Source organism: Manacus candei, unplaced genomic scaffold, assembly GCF_025592945.1.
Source record: "Manacus candei isolate 608988 ecotype Guabito, Panama unplaced genomic scaffold, ASM2559294v1 h1tg000005l, whole genome shotgun sequence".
NCBI lineage: Eukaryota > Metazoa > Chordata > Aves > Passeriformes > Pipridae > Manacus > Manacus candei.
The window spans coordinates 13901118-13928271 of record NW_026138053.1 but is presented as its reverse complement, the minus strand read 5'-3'; the positions used below and the strand labels follow the sequence as shown (position 1 = coordinate 13928271).

Sequence of the window (27154 nt, the reverse complement as noted above, 5' to 3'; positions counted from 1 at the left end):
GGATAAACCCAGTGAGCAGAGGCCCCTGTGCCCTGCTGGCCCAGCCCTGCAGCACCCTTCCCACCCGAGGGCCGTGGCGCTCTGCCTGCCATGGTGGCACCCAGGTCCCTCTGTGTTTCTGCTTTCTGCCACCCCTGAGAACCTCAGCTGCTTCCCCACAGGTCGCCATCGCAGGCTATGGCTGAAGCGAATCCCCACAGGGCGAACCCCCTTGGGCAGGGCTTCGCTGCCAGGCAGGGCTGCCCACACACCGAGCTCTTACTGAACAGCCCAGCAGTGAGTGAGAGAGGCTGTGGCACAGGCACCACAGAAGGTGCCAGGTGCTCTGATGACCACACATGAGGCCCATTATGCTGGATTAATTAATGCAGAAGGTCAGTGTAGGACACTAAGTGTTGATGGGGAGGACCTGTGATGTCCTGGGCCCTGCCCGGGCCAGGGGAGACTCCAAGGAGCAGCTCATCAGGTGGCACAGGTAGGCTTGGGGTGTCCCAGAGTTATGCTCAGTATTTATTTTACAGGGAAAGGGGTGGTGTGGATGGAGTTGAGTGCTGGCCGGGGGTTCTGGGCATGGGGTGGCCTGGGTGCCAGCCTCTCTGCCCTCAGGAGGGCCTTTCCTGCTGGGCACAGCCTTCCTCCCTCCCTCCCTCTGAGCAGCTCTCACTCCAGCAGACCCTGAGCAGGCTCAGTTGCTGGCATTTGCCTTTATGATGATAGTAGCAACGTGTGCCTGTTCCCCTGGAGTGTCCCATTTCCAACAGAGCTACTAGTGTGGTTTGAGCCTAGTGCTGCCCTGCTGTCTGGGGTGGGCAGCCGGGGAGGCAGTGTGGACACAGCCCAGGTGGTGAGAATGTTTTTTATGGGAAGAAACTCAGGTGTTTTTATTGGTTCAAGTGTGTCTCCTGCCAGAGTGTGTTGCAGTTCACTGGTGTGTCTCAGGGGACCAGTGCTGGGCTGCTGCTCAGGCCCAAGCTGCCCCCAAATGTCCATGTGTGGCTGCATGGGAAGGTGTTCCCACCTCCCCAGCCCCTCTTGCAGGAGTGCCAGCTGCTGGCTTAGGTAAAATGCAGCTACCTGTGGAGAAAAGACATAGCTTTAAGGTGGGGAATTGAAATGAAGAAAAGAAGATTTATCTGGGGAGAATCAGAACAGGCTACTGAGAGGCTGCAGTGCAAGTCTGAAGATTGGAAATATCTCTCTCAATGTTATTACTGCGTGCCATTAAAAATGCATTATGCATATTACATTACATTCATGAAGCAGGTTCCATACCTTTTGTTTGCCAGAGTAACAGTAGAAAGGGTAAGGAGAGACGCTGGAGCACACCTTTGTTTCTTTCTGTAAATTTTTAATGACACCTCTAGCTAACCAGTTGGCGAAGCTCAGTTCCTGCATAAAAGTGGAAAGGCAGAGCTATCTACAGGGCAACTAAGCCTTTCAGAAGCTAATTTGAGCTTGTGTTCATCCACGCCAACAATGATTAAATTACCTATCAAGTGTGCAGAGCTATCAGAATTCAGGGCATTGAAAAACAAGGTGAATTTATCTGATTGATGTAGAAGACATGGGTGGAACAAGTGGGTTATAAAAAGAAAAGATCTATTCCTTAAAGATATTATAAAAGTACTTCTCCTGGCAAGCTAATGAACTTGTTACTTTGCTTCCAAAAGTTGTTTTGCCTGCCCGGAAAACAAATTTAGTAGTTGGAATCAAAATGCTTTATCCAAATCAGTTAGCAAGGTGAATTAATTCATGAGGCAGAAACAAAGCAACTTATTAGGTTCCATCCTTATGCCAAGCAGAGATGTTTAAAATTAAAATATGCAAACATCATCTGTGTTTTCTATATAGTCAGTTTTCAAAAGCTGATAGTAACACTCAGATTGGATATTGCAACACAAGTGAGAGAGCAGCTCTTCTGGGTCTTGCTCCTTCCTCAAGCAAAACTTTTGTTACAGTTGATGGGGGGGAGGAAGAGGTTTTTTAGAATAAGCCCTGGGTGAAAGATTGCAAGACTCATGCAACTCTATTTGCAAGCTGTGCTGCTCTTGCATGTTGACAAAGGTGTGCTCCTCAAGTCTCTGCATTTTCCATCCTTAAGAGAGAAAAACCAAACAGGTCAGTTGTGTCAAATTCATCTCCAGCATTACCCCAGTTCACATCAGGAATGGATTTTGCCTTTACTATATAAGATTTGGGTCCTACTCTAAACTTAATAGTGAAACATAGGTCAGCATACTGTCCTTTGGGTGAATTGTGATTTAGAAAAGCACTGAAATATGCATGTAAGTCAATGGAGTGCTTCTCTAGCAGAGACCTTATTAGATGCTTGCTCAGAGTCAAAATTCCAGAGATTTTCCCTGCTGAATCCTCGACCTCACTCCATTGCCAAGCCACATCCTGTATGTCTGTTTTCACCTGCAGTGAAGTGGCTGCTGAGAATGCCACGGGTAATTTTTTTTTAAATTGTCAGTAGGATAGTGGAAGTTTCCAGTATTTTTTCCTCCGAGTAATAAAGCACTCTAAATAGATTTAAGGCATGAAAACATCTGTAATGCATTATAAGGTGTGTAAAATGATGGAATCAGATTTGAAAAGATATTTGTGCATCTGAAGCTGCAGACAGATCTGAATGCACATTGGATATGGGTATCTAGTTGTGTCTTTGACTTCCCTACTGGGGAAAGAAAACAAAACAAAAAACCAATACAGGAGTCTCAGAAAATTTCCAGAGTCTGTGTCACACCAGTTTGTGATATCCACAACATATGGACTATAAAGAGAGAGAGCACATAAATCTGAAAGTAGTATTTCATACATTATAAAAGTGCTGGCCACACCTTGTTGGAATAATGTTGCCTAACGGATTAACCTGGAGCATGTGATAAATCTTTTAAATCAGATGAAAGCAAACCACTTTTATTTGCTGCTTCTCATCTGCATGTTTTTGGGGTTTTTTTAGTAGAGATGTCATAAAAGAATACTGAATAAGACTAACCTAGAAAGAAAATAATATAACAGCTATTGAAAAGATTTTCTTCTTTAAAACCATCCAGCCAACTTTCTGACACACGTGGGATCTGCCAGCCAGCTGGATACTACCATGCATGGGGTACATCCACCCCAGCTTGCCCAGGCCTAGCTTGCCAAAGCACTGGCAGCATTTCATGCTGCAATGCTGGAGTCCTCTGCTCAAGCAGCCCAAAAAGCACCTCAGCTGTTGGCTTGTGCTGCCAGCTCCCTCCTTGGCGTGCATGTCAGAGGTGGCTGGGCAGGAGTGCAGCACAGGAGATGTTTAAAATGGCCAAGATATTCCATTTATTTAGTTACTGTAATAGAGCAGCTGGCATTAAAGGGAAACTGTAATCCTCTGAGGTGACAGACAGGCCAGTATGACACAAAACTTATGTTTTACACTTTCTTTTTTTTTCCCCCCTATGAATAATACATTCCCAAAACTCACTGATAGGCTCAACGGATGAGTTCAAAGGGGAAAATCAATGCAAGCAAGAGACAGGAAACTAAGTCCCAGAGTTCAAAAGAATACACTTATCTGAAAAGAAAAGAGGCAAAAATATGTTTTCAGTGTTTCATATAGGAAAGCTGTGTATTGCAGTTAAGAGCCACAACAAATTAATTGTATTTCATTATGTGGTAAGCCAGAAGAGAATAGACATTTACGTGGTCTAAATTGCTTCCAGGGGCTGCTTCTAGCAATTAACTTACACTCTAAATTCCCAATTTCACAAATGGTCAGGTCTGCTTCTCCTGTTGCCTTTTGCCTCTCTGAAACACAGCAGTATGGATAGGCAGGCAGGAGGGTGAGACCAGCTCCCAAAAAGGGAAGGGGTGAAAAATGGTCTTGATGGTCATTATGTAGCTGTTCAACTGTCTGAGCCGCTGCAGAAATAATGGTTGTGGGTGAAGACATCTTTTATTGCAAACCTGCAGCCGGCGAGTTCAGACCCGCTGGACCAGGATGCTCTTGCTTGCACTGAGTAATAGTGAGTGTGAGTCAGGGTGCTGTCGCCTTGAGCTCTGAGAGCTGGGTCTTCCTGTGTGCTTGTGCTGGGCTTTGTGCTGCAGGGGCCTGACCTTTGCTGAGCTTTAGTGTGTACTCTATATATCTGCTGTCAGTTGGTTTTGGAATTATTTGTGTTTTCAGTAGCCTAAATTAACATTAATGGCAATTGAGAAGAGTGTCCCTCTCCCTCCTGTGTGACGTTTCCCCCATGGCTGAGGCGTTTTGCTTGTGAGCTCCTCCACTGAGCTGGGCAGCCTCGCTCTCCCCCTGCCCATTTGTCAGCCAGGCCTGGCTCTGGCAGGGCTCACTGCTGCTGTTTCCTATGGGGGTTTGGCAATCTTCAGATTGATTTCTGTGGCCACTTGAGGTGGTGAGGCTGTTTGCCACCTCTCCCTTCATTCCAGGCAAGGGGGGCGATGTTCCAGTGGGTGCTTCCGTCCCAGTTTCCCCAGCCCAAGTTGCATCACAGACCCTTGCAGGATGGAAAAGAACGGTTGCACTTCTGGAAGGAAGGGGTTTTATGCAAGTGGGGTAAGCTGTGTCCTATCTTACTCTTCCCTAAATTCTGAATTCCTTTGTCTGAAACCTTTCACACCGCTCACAGCAGGACTCCAGCCAGACATGGGGCCATGGAAGAGCACGTGCCTGCTTAAGTGTGAAGTGCCTCAAACTGCTGGGCACCAGATAATTTCAGAAGGGGAGATATTTGACTGTTACTTCTCTCTTTTGAGACTGCTGTGGTTTGTTTTTTAACTGTAGCTCTTTCCACTTGCCATTTGGATGTCTGTTTTGTTCCTCTGCATGTTCGGTTGCTTAAATCTTGTTTGAGTAATTTTTTCTGTGAACCTTTGCATGTTGGAGAAGGCTACTGCTGCCTTTGTACTGATACTCTGGCAAGGTTAAGGACCCTGGTGTTTTAGACTTCAGTAGTGCGTGGAGAGCCAAAATGCTCTATGTAAAACACAAACATAAGGAGACATGGTTCTCACCCAGGAAGGGTGTTGGATCCTGAGGGTCCCACATAGTCAAGAGTAACACAAAAGGACAACTGCACCAGCTGGGTTGGGTTCTGCCGCTGTTCAGCCTAATCAGGGGAAATGCTACAGTTAAGCAGCACAACTAGATGTGCAGCATGTGTTACAGCGAGGGTGCCTGTTGGTGCTGGTAGTGAGAGTCTCCTAGGTAAATGTTATTGCCCTCTTTCCAGTCCTGCTCCTGGTTAGCTATATGGTGGGAATTCAGCTGACAATCAGTGAAGGTCCCTGAGAGCACAAGTACTGGTGGGTGAATCAATCTTCTACAGTGGTACCACTGCCTCTTGACAAGAGTGGCCTGGCAGTGCTGAAGCAGGGGGGGAAAAAGGTAAAAAATCCACCACCAAAAAATTGTTTCCTTGCACTTTGTTTTCCTGAATGGCACAGAAGCCAACAAATACCAGGCCTCACTTTCTACCCAAAAAGCTGCTTCTCATCTTTCTCCAGCTGGGCTGCAGGGATTGCTGTGCCTGTTCTCTGCTGCTGCTATGGGATGATTCAGTGACTTGTGTTTTCCCTGTCCCCCCACGCTGTGACAGAGGGTTGTCACATCTATGTGAGAGTTGGTAGCAGACAACCTTGCTAAGAGCTGGCTCCTATATGTGGGCTACCAGACAGGCCAGTGCATGGCAAGAACAGGCCTGTGACCATGCAGCCCTACTCCTAGCCTGACACACATGTGGCCTGTGCCTATGTTTCCTGTTACTTCAATCTCTTTACTCCAAAGGGGTGCTCTTATGTTTATTGACAATAAAGGGTGGTGACTGAAATCAGGTTTAGGGGCTAAGGAAGCTAAAGTGCCCCTTTAGCACAGCCCATAGTAGCCAGGGGATATACCATAACTTCTGATCACACTGACACTGCAGCTACCCAACCATGCTTCCAGAAGGCTTCATGTTCTTCATAGCATAACAAAATATTTTGTCAACTTAAAAAGTGTGAAATGGCCCTAATTCCTCATCTGTCAGTAAACGGGCTTTGCACAGATCCTTTTTATTGTTAGCTCTGTACAAAGCCATGTTCATGTGACTGAGATTGACTTAACAACTTTTTATGATGCCCTGAGAACTGAAATTCACTTCTGTAGGACAAAACCAAACTAAAATGCCCCTTTGTGTAAAGGCTGGTCAGGGCAGAGGAGTACGGGGAACAGGGAAGATGCCATCAGTATGAGGAAGTCATGGGCCAGGGGAGATTCTGTTTAACAGCATACAGAGACCTACTAGGGACTCATTGTGTGTTTGCAGTCCTATAAACTTGAAAGAGAAATTTCAAATAGGGTAATTGCACATCTTGCTAACGGTGGTGCTTGGTTGTATGTTGTAACAGTTGTTGACAAAGACGTGGAGGAAACTCCACCACAATACTTGAGAGAAAACCTGTGCAGCAAATGCCTCTGGCATGTCCAGGCACTGGGCAACTGTAGGCAGAAAGGTCAGGCTAAGGATTCATGAGGTGGTGCTGGAGTGATTTGATTCCTCCACAGGAATGCCTCAAACACCTTGAAGGGGGAATATAACCTGAATATGACTTGGGAGATGGAGTACTTAACTACATGCTGCGATCCTGAGGAAGGAAACCTAGGCTGAACTCACTTGGACACACAGCTAAGAGTGTGCTGGACGGTCAAGAATTAGCTGGGGAGGGAGTGTGCATAGCATTGATGGTGGGGATGATGGCTCAGAAACCTCCAGGTATGAGACATGTTGACTGTAACGTATCTACAGAGTTTCCTTGGCAGGGTGAAACCTCAGAAATGCCTTTCTAGATTTACAACTGCATTAGGAGGTTCTGCATGCTGGCTGCTGTGACACTGAGGCTTGAGCTTAACTACATTAACATGAGTACAGAAGAGCGTCTTTCTAGGGTTCCTGTAAAATAACCTTAGTCCTTGAACCTGTGGTATGTTACTGTGAAGTGTCTTGGCCTCTGGTAATGAACTTATGGCAGAAGGGAATATTTCAAGGAAACATATGGCCAGAAATTCGATCTCTTTTCTACTGCTGGTTTAACTGATCATCACGTTGAAACCAACCTATAACTCCGCTTCAGAGGGGTGCAATGTTCCCACAGCTCCCAAATGTTATTAGATTGATTTTAATGCAAGCTTAGTGTCTGAGTAAAGCTTTCAGGGCTAGTTTCCTGCAGAGATTCACAGAGACCCTGCAGGTAAGAAAGGATGTCTTGGCTGCTGTAGGGGTCCTTCATGACCAGGAAAACTCCAATACCCCTGAATTTCCAGTGGGGCAGGAGGCAGTGCATTAGAGGTAGGTGTATGTGTGGATCAGTGTGTGGCTTGCTCATTTTTGTTGCTCTGGGCAAAATCTGTTGACTGTTCAGAGGGCATGAGAGCCCCAGGTGTCAGGTGTTGTTGTCTATCTGATGAAAAGATTCACTTGTGAAAAACGACTCAGCAAAATGTTACTCTTGTACTTCTCAAATGCTGCCTGGGATGTGCTGCAGACTCAAAGATGATTATTTTAAGAGACATCAAAAAGCATTGCTATGAATTTCCAGTCCATTGTTTCCAAGGAATAATTCTGTTCTATACAAACTTCTAACTATTGAGTTTGGCACTGAGTTGCCCAGCAAACAAATATTTCACTAGGACTCTTCCTGCAAATATACTGAACAAAATTCTGTAGTTTTTTTCTTCTATGCTTATTTGGTAAATGCAGAAAAGAACCTCTTTTCACAATCCTGTTCCTTCTGAAAGGCCCCCCAAATTAATTAACTCCCAAAATGAAAATATTGGACAGAAGGAATATCCATAGATTACTGAATGGTGCTGAAGTGCTATTCCTTCAGTTCCTGTATTGTTTTCCCTCTCTTTTCCAGTTTCCATAAGCAAGCTCTGCAACTGCCAAAGCCACACCTGACTGATAATTTTTAGTAGGAGAGAGTGGGATATTGGGGAACTGGGGATATGGAGATGCCTCCATATGGGGAATTGGCACTTGGGGCAGGGAGGGTCCCAAGAATTGAAAACTGAAGCAACTTAAACCACTCAAACTACCTCTCTGTTGCTTTCAGCCTCCTAACAAAGGCTGTTTCCCTGCATAGATATGTGCTTTAGATATGTGCTTTTTACTGGAACTCTTTCTGGTTAGATGGGGCAAGAGAAAAGGGAGAGGAGTAGGCATTTACCTTCCCTTCCCCTGAAACAGTGTCATCATTTCCAAAAGCTGATGTCAGCTGGGAGCCAGGGAAACGATGCTCAAGTTCTTGCAAAAAGCAGCCCCGACATTAGATGCCAAGAACTTTGGAGGATGTGTCTTGAAGTGATAAGTTCAGTAATTTCTTCTATACCTCACAGACCTTTTCAGGTCTCTTCAGAGCGGGAGTGTATGGACCCGTTAACGTCCTCACCAGTGATCCCCAGCCCTCCCTCTGTCATGTGGTGAGTGCAGAGGCAGAACGCACGTGTGTGCACACAGCTTTGCTGCCTCTGCATCTTAGTGCTCACAGCTGGCTCTCTGCCTGTGGTGGAAACCTTCACACACACTTCTGGGATCTGAGCTCAACACCAACAACCTTGCAAAGTAAACACATCCACCTAGAATTTTTATTTTCCCAAATCACTCCTTTAGCTAATGTTTCAAAGATACACACGCACTGCATCTGGTGCAAAACAAATATTTTCAGTCTGTTGGATCCGAGTCAATATTTGCCCAAGGTATTAAAAAGATGGTCGTGAAGTTGTGACTAAAGGTAAAAGTGCCCTTGTTGAGGATTTGTCTTGGGCTTACATGTGAGCAAAGGGACACAGAGCTTTGCGATAGGGCATCTCTGCCAGTGCTGGTCCCGTGCTGACGGTGCTAGTGCTAGTTTCAGTGGCCCCCTTGATGACTGGTTCCCATGAGCTTGTGCACGCAGGGTGCACCCATCGATGGTGCTGTCAGAGGACTGGCACTGCTCGTGCACCTTCTCCAACCGGCTGGGCATTCCCCTGGGACAGCCAGACGTGGTAGAGATGTTTGCAGGAGAGGGCTCCTTGCTGGAGAGAAGGTGGTGAAAAAATCAGTGCATTCTGTCATGTTGGCTTTGCTCCTGGTTCAGACTTTTGCACCAAAGTGTTTATTTTGTGTAACTTGTGGGTTCCTGATGCCACTGCAGTCTCTGCATAGGCTTCCTGCTGAGTACAGATGTGTTGTACTTGCAGTCAATTTGTGGAAATTGGTCTGTCAGAGCTGAATCAATCCTAGAAATGCTATTAAAATCTGACATGCCTTTTCAATTGAGACTCACTTGGGTAAACAAAGGTCAAATCTTTGGTTTCTTTTTTGGTATTTACATAGTTCTGTATAAATGCAAACTCCCATCATGCCAAGAGCATTTAGAAGCTGACTCACATGTGACAGATTTGTCTTATTCTAACTGAAGTCAAAGAGCAGGAACCTGACTGTAGGATGACTTATATCTAATCTGCTGTATTTAGGGTAAATCTGAGTGGTCTGTGCTCTAAACTGAACTGAACCTGTTTGTAGCTCTGTAACTCAACCAATATTGTGTGGACTGCATCTAACCTATATAGCAAGAGTCTCACTGGTGCTGCCAGGGTGTCTCTGCAGGCTAAACTCAGCAACAGTCCATCTACTGGGGGAAAACAATTGTTTCCTGGTCACTGCTGACTATTGGAAATACCAGGTCAGTGGGTGTTACTCTTATCTCCAGTACTTCCACTGCAGTTCTGCGTGGCTCAGCACATTTTGGGTTTGTGCTTATGGCAGCATTTGTTTTTCACTCTGCTCTTCCTCAAGGCAGGGGACTAACATGACACTAAGGGCTACTCTTAAACCTTCCTGGGGAAAGAACTTGTGCTCAGTAGCTGCGCACATGATTGGGGGCAGCCTGAAATTCAGTGCATTAAACTGGAAGTGGCACATCCAATGCTGTAACAAAACAGTAAATCCCCAGAAACCAGAGTGAAGGATGCAACCATTCCTGGTCAGAACCCAACCTTAATGGAGAGGGGGAGGTTACTGTGTGACAGGGGCCTCCTTGCAGTGGGATTAGACCCTGCCTGAATGCTCTGTGGTTTGGGTTGTGGGTTGGTCCAATTAGCAGAATGCACACAGGAGAGTTTGACAAGTCTTCTCCTCTTTCGTAGAAGGTATTTATTTCAAATTACCTTTTTTTTTAATCTTTTTTTGCATTTAAAAAGAGTGCTGGGGTTTTTGTCTTTTGGGTGACTTATCAGTCATTATGTGCTAAGAGGACTTGTTCCTGGGATTGCTCTGTGTTGTGACCATAGGAAACACTGTGTGTTTAAAAGTTGCTTAAGAGTGGCTGTTATGGTCCCCGTTCTCATTTGCCTGTAACTGTCAGATTACCAAAGTAAGTTGAACTCTCTTATGTCAGTGCTTGACCCGTTATGTTGCTGTTTGCTTGGGTTTACAGGCAGCCACTGTGTTTCAGCAATCTTTGAAAATGGGAAAATGTCTCTCTGGCTCTGTGCCCTCCTCTTTATGAAGCTGCAGTTCCCTCTCGTGGGTGGGAAGTCTTCCCCTCTCTCCACACTCCTATTTGCAGGGTACCTGCAGAACTGCTTTGTCCCAAGGGGGGAAAAGCACCTGAAAGAGTTCATCCCTCTCAAGCTGCTGTTCTGAAATGGGCACTTTGTTTCTTTACCTGAAGGTGTGTGACAGGGAAATGGGACCTATACCTGGGGACACAAGGGCGTAGGGACTTTCCTTAATGACCCTGCCAATTCCCTCTACATCATGTTTGTACCTGCATGCCTGTGAGTGCTGTCTGGATGACATTGCTGGGTTTGTAGAGCAAAGCAGTGACTCTCAGTGACCAGGGAATCAGTGTGCAGGTGGCTTCAGCTTCTGACTTGAGACTGGCACACAGACCAGAGAACTTTTGAATCCTGCCATGTTGGTGGTGGGTAACAGTTTGGTACCTCTGCTGCTCTTTTAATTGCTCCAGGACATTGAGATCAAGCCTGTAGCAAAGATCTTTGTTTTAGTATTGGAGTTTTACCTCTGTCCAACCTGCAACTCCTACTGCAAGCTGTGAACCCACAATTCATACATGTTTGTTGGAGACTTTCAAGGACTCTGCAGCTAAATTCCCTTAAGTTGGTCATTGCATCCAGGAGACAAAAGTGAGAGCAGGCAGGCTGCTTCCAGGGTTCTCCTCCTCCTCTCACAGCCTCAAAACAGCAAGTACCAGGGTGAGAGGGGTGGGTTCCGATCAAGAAGGGCAAACCCCTACAGATACAGTGCTCTGTGATGGCAGTAACACTGAAAATGTTGTGCTGTATCTATCCAGTACTGCAGAAATAACAGATGTGCAGCAGTAATAAATTAGCTAAACATATAATTAGAGATCTGTAGAACAGAGTGATTAAGAGATAATACTGCTTTCTAGAAGTAATCTCTGAACTAATACCTAAATCTAAAGAGAGAAGTGATTTCTGAATGCAGTCATGAATTATGCTGCTGTGACAAGACGTTATGCCCTGTCTCAATCTGTTTCATTCTTAGAGCCGTGCTTTGCATAAACTAACAGAAATCACACTGGTTACAAAAAAAACCCCTAAAACACTAAATGCTACCCTTTATGTAGAACCTCATCGCAACCTTACATATTGATAGAAATGTAATTCTGTTTGTCCATCAGAAGTTTAAGGACATTTTCTTACGCCTGCACTCACAATTCCACTTACATGTGGTTTCAGGAAGCCTAATGTAACAGTCAGATTAAGTGCTTTCTTGCCTATGGCTATTTTACTGGAAATCCTGGTAATGAAAACCTCAGAATAGGCATTTGTGTCAAAAAAGCATGTTTTCAGTGCTTCCACCCTGGAAAGGGATGCAGTAAGAGTGTGTGTTTCTCTTCTATTATTGATTATTTATTGTAGTTCTCACTAGAGGATAGAGGACTAAGATACTCCGTCTCAAAATGTCAAACCTTAACCTTTGTGCAAACCTTCTGAAGTTCAGCAAGCTATGTGAAAATGGGCCACTGTGATTGAATAACGTTAATGTGGAAATAGTTAACTCCCACACAAGACCATTTCACCATCTGCACCATGGTTTGGGTCTGCAATGGTTTCACAAGTCTGTGACGCCTGTGCAGATTTTGTGGTGGTTCTTCTGTTTATAATTAGTACTGTACTTAAAGAAACATCTGTACAGGAATACATGCAACAAAACACTGATACACAAATGCAGATGCTAAAAAGATAATTACACTTTTGTGCTGAGCATTTAGCTGTCTAGGCTGACTTCACACCCTATATCCATCATTGCTTTCAGAGGCAGATTCTCATCCCAGGAGCTTGCTTTCTTTTCTCCCAGGTGGTTCTATTGCATCTGGTTGTATTAAAACGCATTTTGTGACTATGCGATTCAGATCACCCTGTAACACTGACCCACTCTCCTTATTACCCTATGGCTCCACATCCTCTAATGTTCTCTGCCCATTCTACTGTCACAGATTTTTAGCATCACAGCTTCTTCCCTGCACCCCTTTCTCCTCCTGTGAGCTCATCTGCTGCTCCCTTCTGTGTCAAACCTTTGTTCTCATTCTTCTTCTCTTCCCTAAACCTCTGTGTTTTCTCTCCTCCTAAGCTGGTGCTGCTTAAGTTTCCACATGGCACCTGGTGCTGGCACTTTCTTACCTCCCTCTCTGAACAAGTGCTAGTCATGGGCTCTAAACTGGCAAGGTCAGCAAAAGCTGCCACATACTGTATGTACCTTGACTGTTGTGCTGATGCAATTCACTGAATAAAAAGTGCCTCTACATGGATGGCCTGGATTTAAAAAAAAAAAAATACCTCCAACAACCACCCCAAACCAAGCCATCTAGAACTATGAACTAATACTTACAATCTTTGCTCAGAGTCAGCCAAGATTTGCAATCTTACTAGTTTGTAACAACAGCTCCCACCCATGCCCAACCCCCAAGCACTTTTTTCTTCCTTAATCATCCCAAATTAACCCAGAACTATTGGGTTGTTGTAGTAGTAGTAGTTAACCACTTGGCTTAGGCTTCCTTGGACTGTCTCTCATACCCTCTTTCATCTTTTACCTGAAGTTCATTGCTGCTTTGAAACATACTCTGGTTTTGCCAGACTCTTATAAAGTATTATCAATTGCTCTAGTCCATCCTGCTTTCTTTCTGATATAGCCATTTTACCAGACTGGCTACGTTATCTTCTCCCTGAGGGCAGTTTAAAGCCCATGGCCTAACCCCATGAGTTTACTGTTGGTGGCCTTAATGAGCAGCACTGAGCTAGAGGATATCAAAACCTCCATCCCCACAGTGCTCCTGTCTTGTGCTCTCCAAACATCTCCCATGTAGCTCTGTCCCAACCATCAGCTGCCCTTACATCTGTAGCCTCATCTTGTCTTCTTCAACAGGCAGGCCGGTTATAAAGGGACAAGAAGATAGATGAAGTGGCTCAGATTCCTCAAAGAGCTCAGCATTCACACTTGAGGCCAGAGCAAACGGTCTGCTTTTAGTCTCTTTATTTTACAGTGCTTGGCCTCAACACACTTAACCACATTCAAAACTGAGCCTAAAGGTTGCAGTGAGTACATCTACAGATATGACCCAAATCTGGTTGTGATTACTTATGAAAATCTCACTGAGTTCAACTGTAACATTTCTGCTTGTAGTGGAGCCAAGTTTACAGTATCAGCAACATCAAGCCAAAGCAACTGATACAGAAAAATATGCTCAATGCATTTTTATTTTTCTTCCTGCTCTGGGTAGGGTTAGGCAAAAGAGTAAGGGAGGCATTACAGCATGTATTGCCAAAACCCAAGCAAATATATTTTGAATTGCAAATGCATGTTCCACCAGAAAGGGATGTTCCTTTGCAAAATGGTGGGATGCCTGCTATCAGTTTTGGTAAAAGCCATGTTAGTGCCCTGGCCACGAGTGTGGGTACCAGAAGCTCAGTTTATTTCTGGCTCTGCATCTGATATAGTCCATGTGCCCAGAGGAGTCACGCCACTCCCCTTTCACTTTCTTTTTCTGTGAGAAGGGCTTTAGTATCTTTGGAAAATGCTTTGAAATTGATGATCAAATGGCTAATTGATAATCATCTTAAAGGTGTCCTCAACAGGTAAAGAGCTCACCTCAATAAATGTAAATATGCCATAAGAAGACTATTAGCTCAGTCAAAAAGTCAGCAAATAAAAATAAGCATGATCCTCTGAAACCACTGATTAGTTTGATCCATTTTCAGTGGTGAATTTGTAATCCTGGTCAAAGTTCTGAAACTAAACAATTTCTTACAACAGTTAGTTAAAAGTAGGAATGGATATTTTTTTTTCAGCAATAAAATCTTCCCTGAGGTTGCATTATGAAAGGTAATGGCTTTGATAGGTAACAGTCTATAGAGATACAAGGGCTAATATTACATAGCAGGAAATTCCAAACAAAGCTGTTATGGCTCCTCCTCAAATTAGTTTTAAAAATAAATACTGTACTTCTACTAAGGAAAAATACATTTGAGTATTTACTAGTATTTACTACTATGTATTAGTGTAATCTACAGCAAACAATTTGGGAAGACAAGTGAAAATGTAAATTTTTGCAAATAAAAAACTCATGGTGTAAAGTGTGTTAAAATGGCTGGACTCCAGTTGATCATATAATGAAATTTAACCCATCTTAAAATGAAAAGTGACTTGAAACTTAATTTTCTTAATTTTTTCTTTTTCCCCCTTTCTGTGTGTTTAGAAATGCTGAAGTGATACACACTGACAATTTGGACACTTTTTCAAGTTGAGAAATTAATCAAAACCAACATTTTCCTGCAAAGGTTTCATTTTCAACCAAGCAGGCCTCTTCTGATTAAAGAAGTTGCATAAAAATTCTTATTCATCTCTGCGCAGGAGCACTGCTGTAGCTGTTGGGTGAGTCATATCTGTTTTAGAGACAACCTTCATAATAACCTAAAGATGCTGTTTTAAGAATCCTTATATGAGTACTTTTGCCTGCACAATCCACTTGGCCCCGGGGCAGTGCCATCCCAGCTGTAGAGAGGTCACCTGTGTTCACGGGCACCAAACCAAGGACACGTGTGAGCCACTTTTGAGGAGCAAGGGCAGAGATGGCCCGTTTGCCATCCTGTGCTGAAAAAATGAACCCTGCAGCAGGTTCCCTGCAGCAGCTCCCTATGTGGACAGGAGGATAGGAGACTCAAGGCCCTCACTGGGCAGTGCTGACCCTTCCTGTGGTTCAGGGAGCCAGCGGGAGGGGTGGGAAGCCCAGGGGTCTCTGCTGCTGTGGAAGCTGACTGTTGGGTGGGATCTTTATAAGGGCACACAGGGAGCAGGTAGGAAGATGAGTGCTAGCTGTTGGAGTTAGGGAAGGGGTAGAGTGGAAAGGGCACAGGGATGGGAAGAACAAGGATTTGGAAGATGGGACAGAAACGGAGTAGAGATATGAAATGGTGGGGTGAGTGTCTGTAACTCTGGCTGTACACTCAGTTGTGAATTTTTAGTAGAAGTTTTTCAGGAGCCCTAGGTATAGAAAGCACTTTATGGAGTATTATCTGTGAAATACTGAATTCAATATTTTTGAAAGCCTGCAGCTCCTGGAAATTGTACTTTGCTACCTCTTAGACTGTAAGAGCGGATACTCTCTGGCTAACCTGCAGGGAACTTCCTTCCTCCCTTTGTAAAGGAAATAAGGATGTGAAGATATGTATCTATGCTGTTGTGTCCCTCCCACCCCCTGCTTCTTTGCACTGGTGACTTTATCAGCTTTGCTTCAGGCATCATCTCTTATATTCAAGGCCATCAGATAGAAATGAACTAGGAAAAAGAGAAATCCAACTTTTGACTCAAACTCTTGATATATAAATGATGTAACCCAGAATTCAGCATTACTCCTACACAGATCTTTACAGAAGATCATCAGTCAAGTACCAAAACTGAAGGTCAATGTTTCACCTTTGAATCATCAGATTAAAAAAGTTTTTCAGTGAAGCCTAAACAACAGCACTATCTTACAGTTACATATTGACAGAGAGCCTTCAAGGCAGCTAGATACACATTTGTAGCCATGCTTTTTATATTTTAACTGGGGTTTTTTAATGCTGTGACAAATTTTGAACCATAGAGAGAAGGAGACAGCATAAAGTGTGAACTGTGCTTGATAGTTTAATTAGGAAACCAGCTAGCTGGTCTTGAGTATTTTTTCAGCATGGTAATGACCCCTCCTACTGCCTTTACATGTCATTCTTTGCAGGATAGTATCATAAGGCCTTTCAGGTAAGTTATAGAATTATTGCCAAGCCAAATCATACATATTTGGCACCTTAGCACTACAGCATTGCAATCTTTTCCCACATCAGCCCTTGCAGTGGGAGGAGGGATGGCTTGCAGAGAGGCACTACAGCTGAAAGGGCTGTGGGTCCTGCTATAGCCTGGCTGCAGAGACCCGACAAATCTCTTCACTCTGCCCAAAGAACCTTCTGTCACCAGGGACCCGCTAGAGCAGAGAGGTGGCTGCTCAGGCAGAGGGAGCTCTGCTCAGTCCTGTCCAGCTCTCGGCTGCTCTCAGCCAGCACCACCCGGGGCTCCGGTGCACAGCGGCTCCGTGGCACACAAACTGCACGTTCCCGGGGAAGCGGCCTCACCTACCCTGCTGTGTAACTCAGCCAGCACAGCAACGGCCCTGCTGCTTTTCGGCAAAAAGGAGACCCATCCTGGTCCCATAGCAAGGCTCCAGTTCAGCTCAAAGAGATAAAACTCACCCTAACAAGGAAATAAAAAGTTGTTCAAAATTATCTCTTCCTTCTGAGAGCAGCCTCTGATTATACAGTAAGTGAGCATAAAAATGGCATTTGCATTCTTAGGAAACAATGCCTGGGCACAGTTTGAAATGTTTCAGATTCATTCTTTGGAAACAATTTGTGTGATTTGTTTTCCTTCAAGCGGGATTCTGTTTTTCTTCTGCTGCTTGGGGTGTGTGGTTTGACACTCAACTTGTCAGTTTAGCGTTGTGAGATTGTGAGTTTTTTGAAGAGGGCACATCTGTGGTTATAGAAGAATAACAAGAAGCATCAGATGTTCAGTGAACAAAAGAGCAGAGCTTGGGAGGATCTTAGAAATGACTAGTTAGCAGAGATGACATGTTTTTGACCTAGAGCTGTAGAGGGCTAATGTAAAATTACTTATTTTCGAAAACTCTCTGGAAAAATTATCTTAATAAGGAAACACTTTAACTACATTTCTAGTTGTGAAATTTTATAACAAGCCAAAGATCTTAAGCAGCAAAAATACCTACTTTGCTTTTTTTTTTTAATTTAGTGACAGCCCACAGTTCAGAAAAAGAAGAATGTATTCAAAAAAGCTTTTAAGTCAATCAGAGTTTCTAAGCAGTAAAACTACTGCCCTTTTGAGAACAGAGGGAAGTGTTGGGACAGCAGCTTCATCCCCCATATTATTCCTTAAGATCACTTGGGAATAGTTAAGGCTGATGGACATATAACCAATCTTTGTGCAAGAAGTAGTCAGACTGCAGAGGGGTGTAGGCTTAGGCAGGTTTCTGTGTAAAAGTGAACTGGATCTAAAACTTGCCCAAAAATCAACAGCCAGTGGGGTTTGCAACAGTGTATGCCTTTGTTAAAGTGCAATTACTATTCTAGTTTAACCACCTGCATTGTTATCAAAAGACTGTAATATTTTCAAACATTTTTTAATCTTGCTCTCGTATACTGATATGAAATCACCCTCCCTCTTCTGTCTATGCAGGTAAAGATACTATACCAATTTAATATTGGTCTCAGTGAAGTATTTCTCATGTATCACATGCTTTGAGACCATGTCTTCAATTTGAAACACCCAGGAGTTTGCACTTCTTGCATAAGAAGTGCAAAAAAGCTAGTAGTCACCTTCAGGAATTCTGTGCTAAAGTGACATTTTAACATTTCAACTGCCAAAGTAACGCACCTGTAACTCGAACTACAGCCAGCCTTGCTGAATCAGTACTAGCCACAGATTTGTAAGCATTTATTCTATTTATTAAATTAACAAATCAGAAGTGTCTGCAAAAGGTTTTCCCCTGACTGTGGATAGCGCTTGCAATACTGAGATGTTTATGGAAAATCCTGCTCAGTGGCAAATCCTGATTAGGAAACGTTATCATTTTTTTGCATAATAGGTGAGATAGACGTGCCTAACATATGGTTGCTATAAAATACCTTAGATGAGTCAGATCTTAGCTGACAGCTGTAAGCAGGGTTGTTCTGGCTTCTTAGATAATACTACCAATTATGATCCTTTTTGTTACTTAACTACTGTACTGTTAAATTATATTAACCTGATTTGTAGACACTCCTGTTTGAGTAGAACAAAAAAGCAAGATTTATGATGTAAATCCTGATCTAAATGTTTGCTGCTTATTAAAGCAGAATCCAAAGTCCTTCAAACTCTCTGTAGTGATGACTAATTCTAACCAAATTGTAGGACTCCCAGGAAGCTGCTGCTGTCCCACTAAGTGTTCAGTGCAGTTACATACACCATGAAATTTAAGAGGCTCAAAATTGCCAGAGATGGCATTGATCTGGCTGGCAGTGGTGCAGGATGTAGCAGTCAGTAGCCCCGCTGGCTCTGCGCTCTGATCTTTGCAAGCAGCTCCCACAGGTAATCACAGCGTGCAAAAACGTACTGAAGACTTTGCTTTAAAGTACAGGCTACCAAATCATCCTGGGGCCTTCCAAGGTGGGATTCTGCAGAGTGGCAAGAGGAGACTGCCTTGGGATCACCTCTGTGTCAGCTCTAGCCTGTTCTTGGAGAGGGCCTCCTTAGAGCTCTTGTCTTGGGGTAACTGCAGGATAGCACAGTAAAGTCAACAAACAGGAGGACATCTGCAGTGTACAGGGGCCACTGCACTGTTCTGATTGATTAGCCTTCCTAAGTCTAGGACTTTACACATTCAGTTCTGGTAGCAAAGTCAGTATATTTTTTTTAGAACTCCAGCTTGCACCTTGCTCTAGTCTACAGCTGCAAGCAACTAAGGGGGAATGACTAACATTTAATCACACATGTCCTTACATTGCCTCAGTGGCTGATCTGCTTTCACTTGCTTTTTTAAACCAGTGTTCAAATGAGTGCTGCCTGAAGATATGGGTTTCCAGCTCCTCCCTGCCCCCACCTCACCAAATCCTGTTTAGCACCACAAATGCCACAGTTCATGTTCCACAGCATCTTTCAAGCATCTCCCAAAGCATTCCACGCTCTGTGCAGAGAAGTGCTTCTAAGATGAATAGTCACAAAAAGAAAGCTCTCAAGAGGAAAAGTGTTCAGCAATATTACTTTCTGCCTTTGCTAATGGAAGGCACACCCACTTCCTCTGACTCTAATCACAGCACGACTGGCTGTCAGGTGGTAGAGATGTGCAGTTGAGAAACAAGAGGTCTTTATAGGTAGATGCCTAACCCTGCCTTGTATACCATCTGCTGCTAATGGAAACTTAGGACTTGCCAAAAAGAGAAGCTGATTCTGTGTTTTCAATATTTAATGCTCACTGGAAATGACAGTTCAGCATTACCTGCTGCCCCAGTCAGATCAATCTAAACCCCACCCACAGCACTGTGTGTTCGTACGCAATTGCAAAAATAAACAGTAAGTATGGAAAGCTTAGAGGCAAATTGTAGAACTTGAATGTAACCTCCTGGATGTAATTTCAACATATGGGCATTATTTTTTCCCCTAAACAGTGCCACTCAATTTAATTCTTTTGGTTTTAACTCTTACTGGTTAAGAAAAATTCTAGTAGAAATAGTAGCCATCAAAGTGAACAATAGGATCAGATTGCTTAGAAACTTAGGGTCTAAGTTTCATAAACTATTACAAATTATTCCAAGGAGAACCAGTCTACTATGGTCGACACTCTGAGTTGACTTTTCTGCTTTCTTTCCCTCACTAGGGACTAAGGGACAGAGGTATTACCACCACCCACTTCATACCCTGCACTAAGGTAAGACTTGTAGACCCTAAATTTAAGAGCATTGGTTCTCTCTGAAGTAAATTAAGACAGGCAGGTACCTAAGGTTGGATGCCTAAATTTAGAAGGTGTGAATACTGCTTTCCCCTTCTCTCTTCCTTTTTCTTCTCTCTGATGTGTTAGTCCTTTTTTTTCTCCAGCAGTTAAAAGGTCAGTTCAGACTTCATGTCCAGCTGAGCTGTTCATTCCCTCTTGCATTTTGTAGAGTCCAGGTTCTCTCAAATTAGGGGAAGAAGGGTATTACATGGAACATCAAGGTTCACAGAACCGTTATTTCTCCCTAAAACCACAACAGATGTCTCACTTTTAAGCTACTCACTGAGACTTAAGAGTGAAAATACAGGTGACTCTTCTATGTGTAGTGTGGACAAAGCCTTTGAGGCCCCAGATGTATCTCATACATGTACCATGCTCCTTGTCGCTCCCTGCATCACTCTTTAAAAGACAGGGTAGATCTAACTTTCCAGTCCCGGGTTTAGACAGCAGCACAGCCCTGTCAGTTATGCTGCTCTAGATTTACTAAGGCACATTTTTGTTTTGATAGTCTTCAATGAAATAAATCAAGCTCTCTTCTGGTTTTAATGTAGAATTTTGTATTACCATATATAAGCATAACATTTGCCAACTTTAGACAGATGCAGCATAATCTCTGATAATTTACAGGTTACCTTACGACTTTCCTACTTTCCCGAAATGGTGACTATCAAATGGACCACTTTGAATCCTCTGCTCTCCAATAAAAATCAGCAAGCGTGGTCAATGGGCACAAAGAACCAAAACAGCAGTAGTGAAGGGTTCTGCACTAGGAAGTTTAGTATTACAGAGGGCAGTGCTTATACTGAGAGTATTTACAGGACTGTGAACTGAACTTTGGTGTGAAAATAGACACATGCCTTTTTGCCAGCCTCTTTGGCCAGCATAAAGACTGCTTTGAATAACACTGAAAAAATGTGACTTTCTCAGTATACATGGTTGTTCTCTTTCTGAGATTACTTCATTACTACAGAAAACTTGGTAAGAAATCCATACCTGTGCTGGGCAGGGTTTGTGTCACACATTCCTCCTTTGATGTAGAGAAGCTGCAACAGCATGAAGCAGGCTCTGCTTCAAGCTTTAAACTAAACTGTTCTTCTGTTCTTTACTTAATCCATTATATACATCAGAAAAAAAAAATCACTGTAGAAGTCTGGTTTTCCCCTATTAAAGAAATATCACACTTTATTTGCCCTACTTATGCCCCATCTACCCTAAGGCCCAGATCCATAATGTCCCTACACAAGTCGGTCTCAGCAGCTCACAAGTCAGTCACAAAAATTTAGTGTGTATGAGATAAGGCTGAAACCACCACTGACCTGAGTGTCATCTGCCCTCATCCGCTCAGCTCACAGAGAAGGAAAGACAGTAAGCACAGCAACAAGGCCACAAGGCAACAATCTGCCTGCAAACAGAAGCAGAATGAGAAGTGGGGGAGCGACACCAAAACCGAGTTAAGAAAGAGTGACATCTCTTAAAGGACAGATAGTTGTGACAGAAATTAGCTTTAAGCCAAAAATGATTTCTGGATTTGAACATTTCTATGCAGTTAAGCTGTTACAAAACATGCTAATAAGAAAATTACATAAATTAACTTAATTTTTGGTACTTCAGTTGTCATCTTTACATACCGTTAAGGCTGACAGTATGAAAGATCCTTTTCAGATGAGTCTACAGCCTTTCTCCCTCGTAATGGGTGTATATATGCATACTGTCTCCATTTATTTATATGTGTGTTACTCACGTCTAAGGGAGATAAAATCATTAAAGGTAAGTGAGGAATATTTCTTCAGGGCATTTCCAGCATTCTACAGAAGTCTTTTTTCTGGCCTCATGGAAGGATAAAGGTTATTCTGTTCTCTTAGGGCAAGGAAAAGAATGGGGGAGCTTACCACACAGGAGCTGAAGGAGAGAGACAAAAATTCTGAAAGCTTACTTTTTTGAGCTGCTGAGAAAGACAGTAAAAGCAGCTACACTGAACCCTGATAAAGAGGTCTTTGAGCCTGCAACCTATTCATTCTTATTACAAGATCGTACATTTCCTACACAGTAGGTGCTGAAGACCAAGCCTAAAAATAACTAAAAAAAAAAATAAAAAAAATCACACCACTAAACTGACAGGAAGTGTAAAAACTTTCCAAGTGTGAGCCATCGAACGTAATAAAACACAGTCATATTCCTGATATATTTGTAATGCCTTCTAGGTACAGTCAGTATAACAAAACTGTTGTGAGGTAATCTTTGTGCCCCAAGGTAAATGTGCATGGAACAGGACAATGGCTTGCTCATCCACAGTGAAGTTCTAGCTAAAAATAGAAATATATTTAACTTCTAAAATCAGAAGCAAATAGATGTAAAAATCAAGGTTTAAGTTCTGCTAAGAGTATCATACCTATTACTCAGTCTTCTACAGAAGTTTATCTTTTGGTGAGGTTTTGACCCTTCTTTCCATATGTATCAAGTAAACTTTTTCCATCACGGCCCAAAGCTGATGTACCTTCTATCCAGTAACTCTTACGAATTTTATATCAGACATGCTCTGATTGCAATGGGCAATTTTTTCCTGTTGCATACTTAGAAAAATGTGTAGCTGTAACTCTGCATTAAAGGTTATGCACATTCTAAATTGTTGCTTTTACAATGTATACTGAACATAACTTCCCATTACAAGGTAAGTTAGGAAAAGTCAAGCATCTCCGAAATAAAGTGTACTGCACAATGAAGCTTCCAGGGAAAAGCTGCATGGCCTTCTTTGCGTTTATTCTGAACGTATGAAGGAACAACACATCAATAAACTAATTAAGTGGAGAGTTCCCTTATGATGTCCAATTACAGAAACAAAACAAAGGAATAAACTTTGTTTTTTCAAATGGAGTCGCTGCGCAGCAGCCCTGGTAAGTCTTGCTTCAGCCTTACCTAGTGCTGGCATTTGCTGCAGACTAAGCACTGTCACTTACAACCTTCAAGGCTCTCAGAGGACAGTGTCCTATGAACTGAGAACGATGCAGTAAACCATATTATGGAATCGTTAAGAATCACTAGTGGATTAGTTTTAAATTGCAATTTATAATCAGTTAGTGCCAGAAGCAAGCCCAAAGACACTCAGTCTAAACAACATGTCTCTTTGAAATTAAATGACTACTGAAAGCCAAAAATTTTAGTTATTAAAATATATGTTAAAGTCCAAATTATTAACAGAGTCTGTTTAAAAATAACTTTTACATAAGTTCAAAGACCACTCCTTTTGTCAGAAGCAGCAAGAGAAACAGGCTATAACTCAGACATCTTTGTGTACTGTCACAGTCATTCTTACAGTTACTGCTCCATGCATTGGGGCAACCGGAAAAATGTCAGCAGCACTGTTCTTAACACTCCAGGCTAATATTCTTCCCCTCCCCCTCTTTCCCTAATTCCTGTAGACAAACTGAAAGTTTCCAAACTAAGAAAAAAACAAATTCCTTTCTACTGCTTTTAAACACACAGTTTGCAGATGATCCACATGGTAACTTGTCTTCGTGCATACCTTGAACAACTGCTGTTATAGGCAGCTTTCCCACAAGACTTCAAAATTCTTACCCATAGCAAGGAAATGAAAAAGCAGAAGTGCAGATAGTACAATTCATACTAAACTATATTTTTCATTTTAAAAAAGTTCCAACAATTGAAGGTATTCTTTTATTCTCTGTGCAACTATTTCAGGTGGTAGGAGATGTTAAGATGATCATGTTATTCTGTGGGGAACAAAGGATTGAGATCAGTAATGTTAATACACTAATTAATATTATAACTCTGTTTTCATTGAATCAATTTAATATGATCAAAATAAATAAGGTATTTGCTCTAAATTTTTTGGCCTTCCCAGAATGCAATGTGGTCTCAACGTTAAGGAAAAAATACATATCTCTCGACTCCATTTTATATCACAAAGACTGAACAAAACAATTTAATTGTAATAATTAAAAAAACCCTGCTGAGCCTTGGCTGTTGTAGCCACACAGAATTTATTTTTTTTTTAAAAATTGGGGTAGTAAAAATTCCTCTCAAAATTGCAGTAAACCACTACATATTATCAAAAGATTAATGTGATAAGTAAGCAGCTGGCATTTACTGTAAGTGACAAAATGATGACACTCATTTCCATACTATATATATTTCTTTACTTTAAAATGTGCTTCACACATTTTCTACTCTGGCTGATACAATCTGTAGTTACTGTGCATACTTACAAAATGCTGAAAATAAAAACCAGTGTTAACTGCCTTGGTTTTATGACACACAAAGTAGCTTAAAATTGACTGACCATTCAAGTCGTCAGTCCATTCTAAATATTCTTGTTAAACTTTCCAAATCTTCATTTTTGAAATGCAGTTCTTCCAGCAACGTGGTCAGGAACTGTGTGTACATTGGGCTTGTCTGAGTATTCTTGAAAAGTGGAGTAGTTTGTGACAATCTGGAAAAAAACCAAACATATTTCATACAGAAAAGCAATTTTTCAGTGTCTGACGTAAAAAAACAAGCAAAGCTTGTGTGTTCAAACAACGGTATTGAAGAAAGGCAGTGCATACTGTCACACTTGATTCATTACAAAATATAATGGACTGTATGTGTTATATAAAATGTGATCCACACCAAAATATGATTTTTAATTAAGATGTAGTGAAAAAAAAACCCTAATTGGAAAAAAATGAGTGAGTAGTTTGTATGTCTCTAACTGGTGTATACTGCTGTTATTTAATGTAGATAAACAAAATTCAGAATGAACAAAGTGCAAAACATGATACAATTATACATAAAAAAGGAAAGATCTCGGTCATTATTTTCTTCGTTACCAAAAATCTCCTAAACAATCATACAGTAAAAGCTGTATACTTCTTTGCATGACTAAAATATAAAAGAACCATAAAATTCTGTTTAAAAGAACCAAGAATAATATTTATAGTCACACACTGTCAAAGTTCATAAAGACTTTCAAGAAGGTGACTTCCTCAGCCAATTTTCCCCTGCTCTGTGTGCCATAAACCACAACTTAAAGAGTAGCAAACCCATTTTGCTTTGTGCCAAGATTTCTCCAAACACAGAGAAGCCTCCCGTAGAGGCATTTTGGATTATTACTTATTTTACTTGATGCACACAGGCACGAGACATCAATTAAATTCTCAGACCAAGGAACAATTTGAGTGAGTAATCAGAGCAACCTGATTTCTTAGTTTTGACACTCTGTACCTTAAAGCAGTTTAATTAAGAGGTTGGGCAGTTAGAACAGAGCTGGCAGAACAGAGCCCCTCCTCACAGGCTGGAGGTTGGTTTTTGCATTATGACGCTTTGTCAGCGGGGGAGCAGAGGAAGTGCTGATAGAGGATCAGAGTAACCATTTCAGAGTGTTTGGAGACAAGGATAGTGAGAGAAACACCCAGAGATGCATTATTGCTAGTCTTCAATTCATCCTTCTTAGAATTAAGTAGACTGTATATGAAAAAAGACTGGTGGCAGAAACAGTCATGACTTCCTGAGTGCTGGTGCCAGGCAGTTGCAGCATTGTCAACCACTCTCTTGGCAATGATGTAGATTTACATGCATTTTTATCTGAATTTTCTTACTCCTGCCATGGGTTTAAGAGGATGTTAACAAGGACATTATTTTTCAAAAAGAGGAGAAAACTTGTGCAGCTTTAAGTAATACTCTAAAACTAAAATCTTTATACAATGAAGCTCACACAATTTTTTTTGTACTGTAGTTTGTAGTATTACATAGTTTCATGAATTACAAACATATCCTAAATGTTAAACTCTGTTTAAGACACTCTGTTTAAGGAATAGCTACTATAGCTCACACCAAGAAAGAAAGAAAAAGGTATTAATATTGTTAGGGAAATTACCAGGCATTAAATATTGAGAAAGGGAAGTTAAAAAAAGAAAAGACATTTTAGCTGTGGATCAATTTTTTTCCTTACCTGAGCTTTGTTTAAAAACTAATTAAGTCACTAATTATCTGATAAGCAAGAGACTAAATCAACAAGTAACTTCAGAGAGGCACGTACAAGTTTCTAGCAATTAGTTAAAAGTTGCGTCTTGATGGGACAATGTGTTAAACATTTATGAATATATGTGCAAACACTTCACTCTTGGAAAACTGTGTCCTTTTGGTCTAACTTGTAATTTGAAAAGCAGTTATTGTTGAGTACTTTTCTACTTTTAAGTGGATGTTGGAGCAGAAGCTTTTGTCTGCAAGAGGAGCAAGCACAAGTTGCTTATTTGCATCAAGAGGTAAGTCACATGTTCTAAGTAACACTGGTCCAATGTATATTTGAGATACTGCACAACAGAGCATTGAGGGGCTGTTTAACTGAATTAAACCTTAATTGTATGCAAACAAGCCAGAACAGCATTTGGGATCAGTATCTTCAAGTCACTGAAAGCTACTATGACCCTATGTCTGAAGAAACTATCATGACTAATTCAATTTAATGATACACAGGATTTCAGTTCAAAGATCATAGAATTCCCTTGAAACACTGCAGCATCTTCAAAAGACATAGAATATAAACAGGAAACGGGATACTCTGGACCACAATAAAAACAACAACTGGCTTCTGCAACAATGAAAAGAAAAATATGAATTTTGCTTTTCTGTTACTTCTTTCACATATTGCAACATTCATCTGGAACAGACTTTTGTGAATAAAGTAAAATAAAAATAAGAAAAGCTAAAAGATGAAGTGATTTTAAAATAACCACCTACAGAATTACACAAATATAAATGTTACAGTCCAAAATCATACACCCATTCTTCAAAGGCTCGCCTTCAGCACACCCGTTAAAAGGAAATGTTCATGCTCAGCTCATGGAAAAGTAGTATATCAGAGTTGATGAAAGTGTCGTTTCCTGCACACCCACTTACACCATATGGTAAACAGGTATTTGTAAAGATTAAAAAGTGTTAAAAATGTCAAACTATATCTGATTGATAAAATTTGTATTTGCTGGCTATTCCACATATGTTATATGTTCAAGAAAAAAACCACAAAAGCGAAATTCATGTGAAGACCAAGCAATTATCATCAAGCTATTAAATGACATCTGGC

The 27154-nt window shown here is 41.9% G+C and overlaps 1 protein-coding gene and 1 long non-coding RNA gene across 6 annotated transcripts in view; one reads left to right on the top strand and one right to left on the bottom strand.

The window, feature by feature from the left end:
• The first annotated feature begins 373 nt into the window (after positions 1 to 373).
• LOC127478019 (uncharacterized) lies at positions 374 to 26411 on the top strand. The gene is made up of 4 exons (XR_007907103.1): positions 374 to 475; positions 14764 to 14939; positions 19963 to 20013; positions 26270 to 26411. It is a non-coding gene; the product is annotated as an uncharacterized LOC127478019 (long non-coding RNA).
• RPAP2 (RNA polymerase II associated protein 2) overlaps positions 2726 to 27154 on the bottom strand; it is a 54017-nt gene continuing 29588 nt past the window's right edge. For 3 of the 5 annotated variants that reach the window (XM_051802655.1, XM_051802659.1, XM_051802669.1), the window contains 2 exons: positions 24374 to 24523; positions 23687 to 23804 (listed from right to left, as the gene is read on the bottom strand). In XM_051802655.1, the coding sequence (XP_051658615.1) occupies positions 24385 to 24523 (139 nt within the window). In that variant the 3' untranslated portion in view covers positions 23687 to 23804; positions 24374 to 24384. Of the gene's footprint in view, positions 3554 to 21392; positions 23805 to 24373; positions 24524 to 27154 lie in introns of those variants that run through there. The other 2 variants (XM_051802644.1, XM_051802633.1) reach the window with 2 other exon arrangements.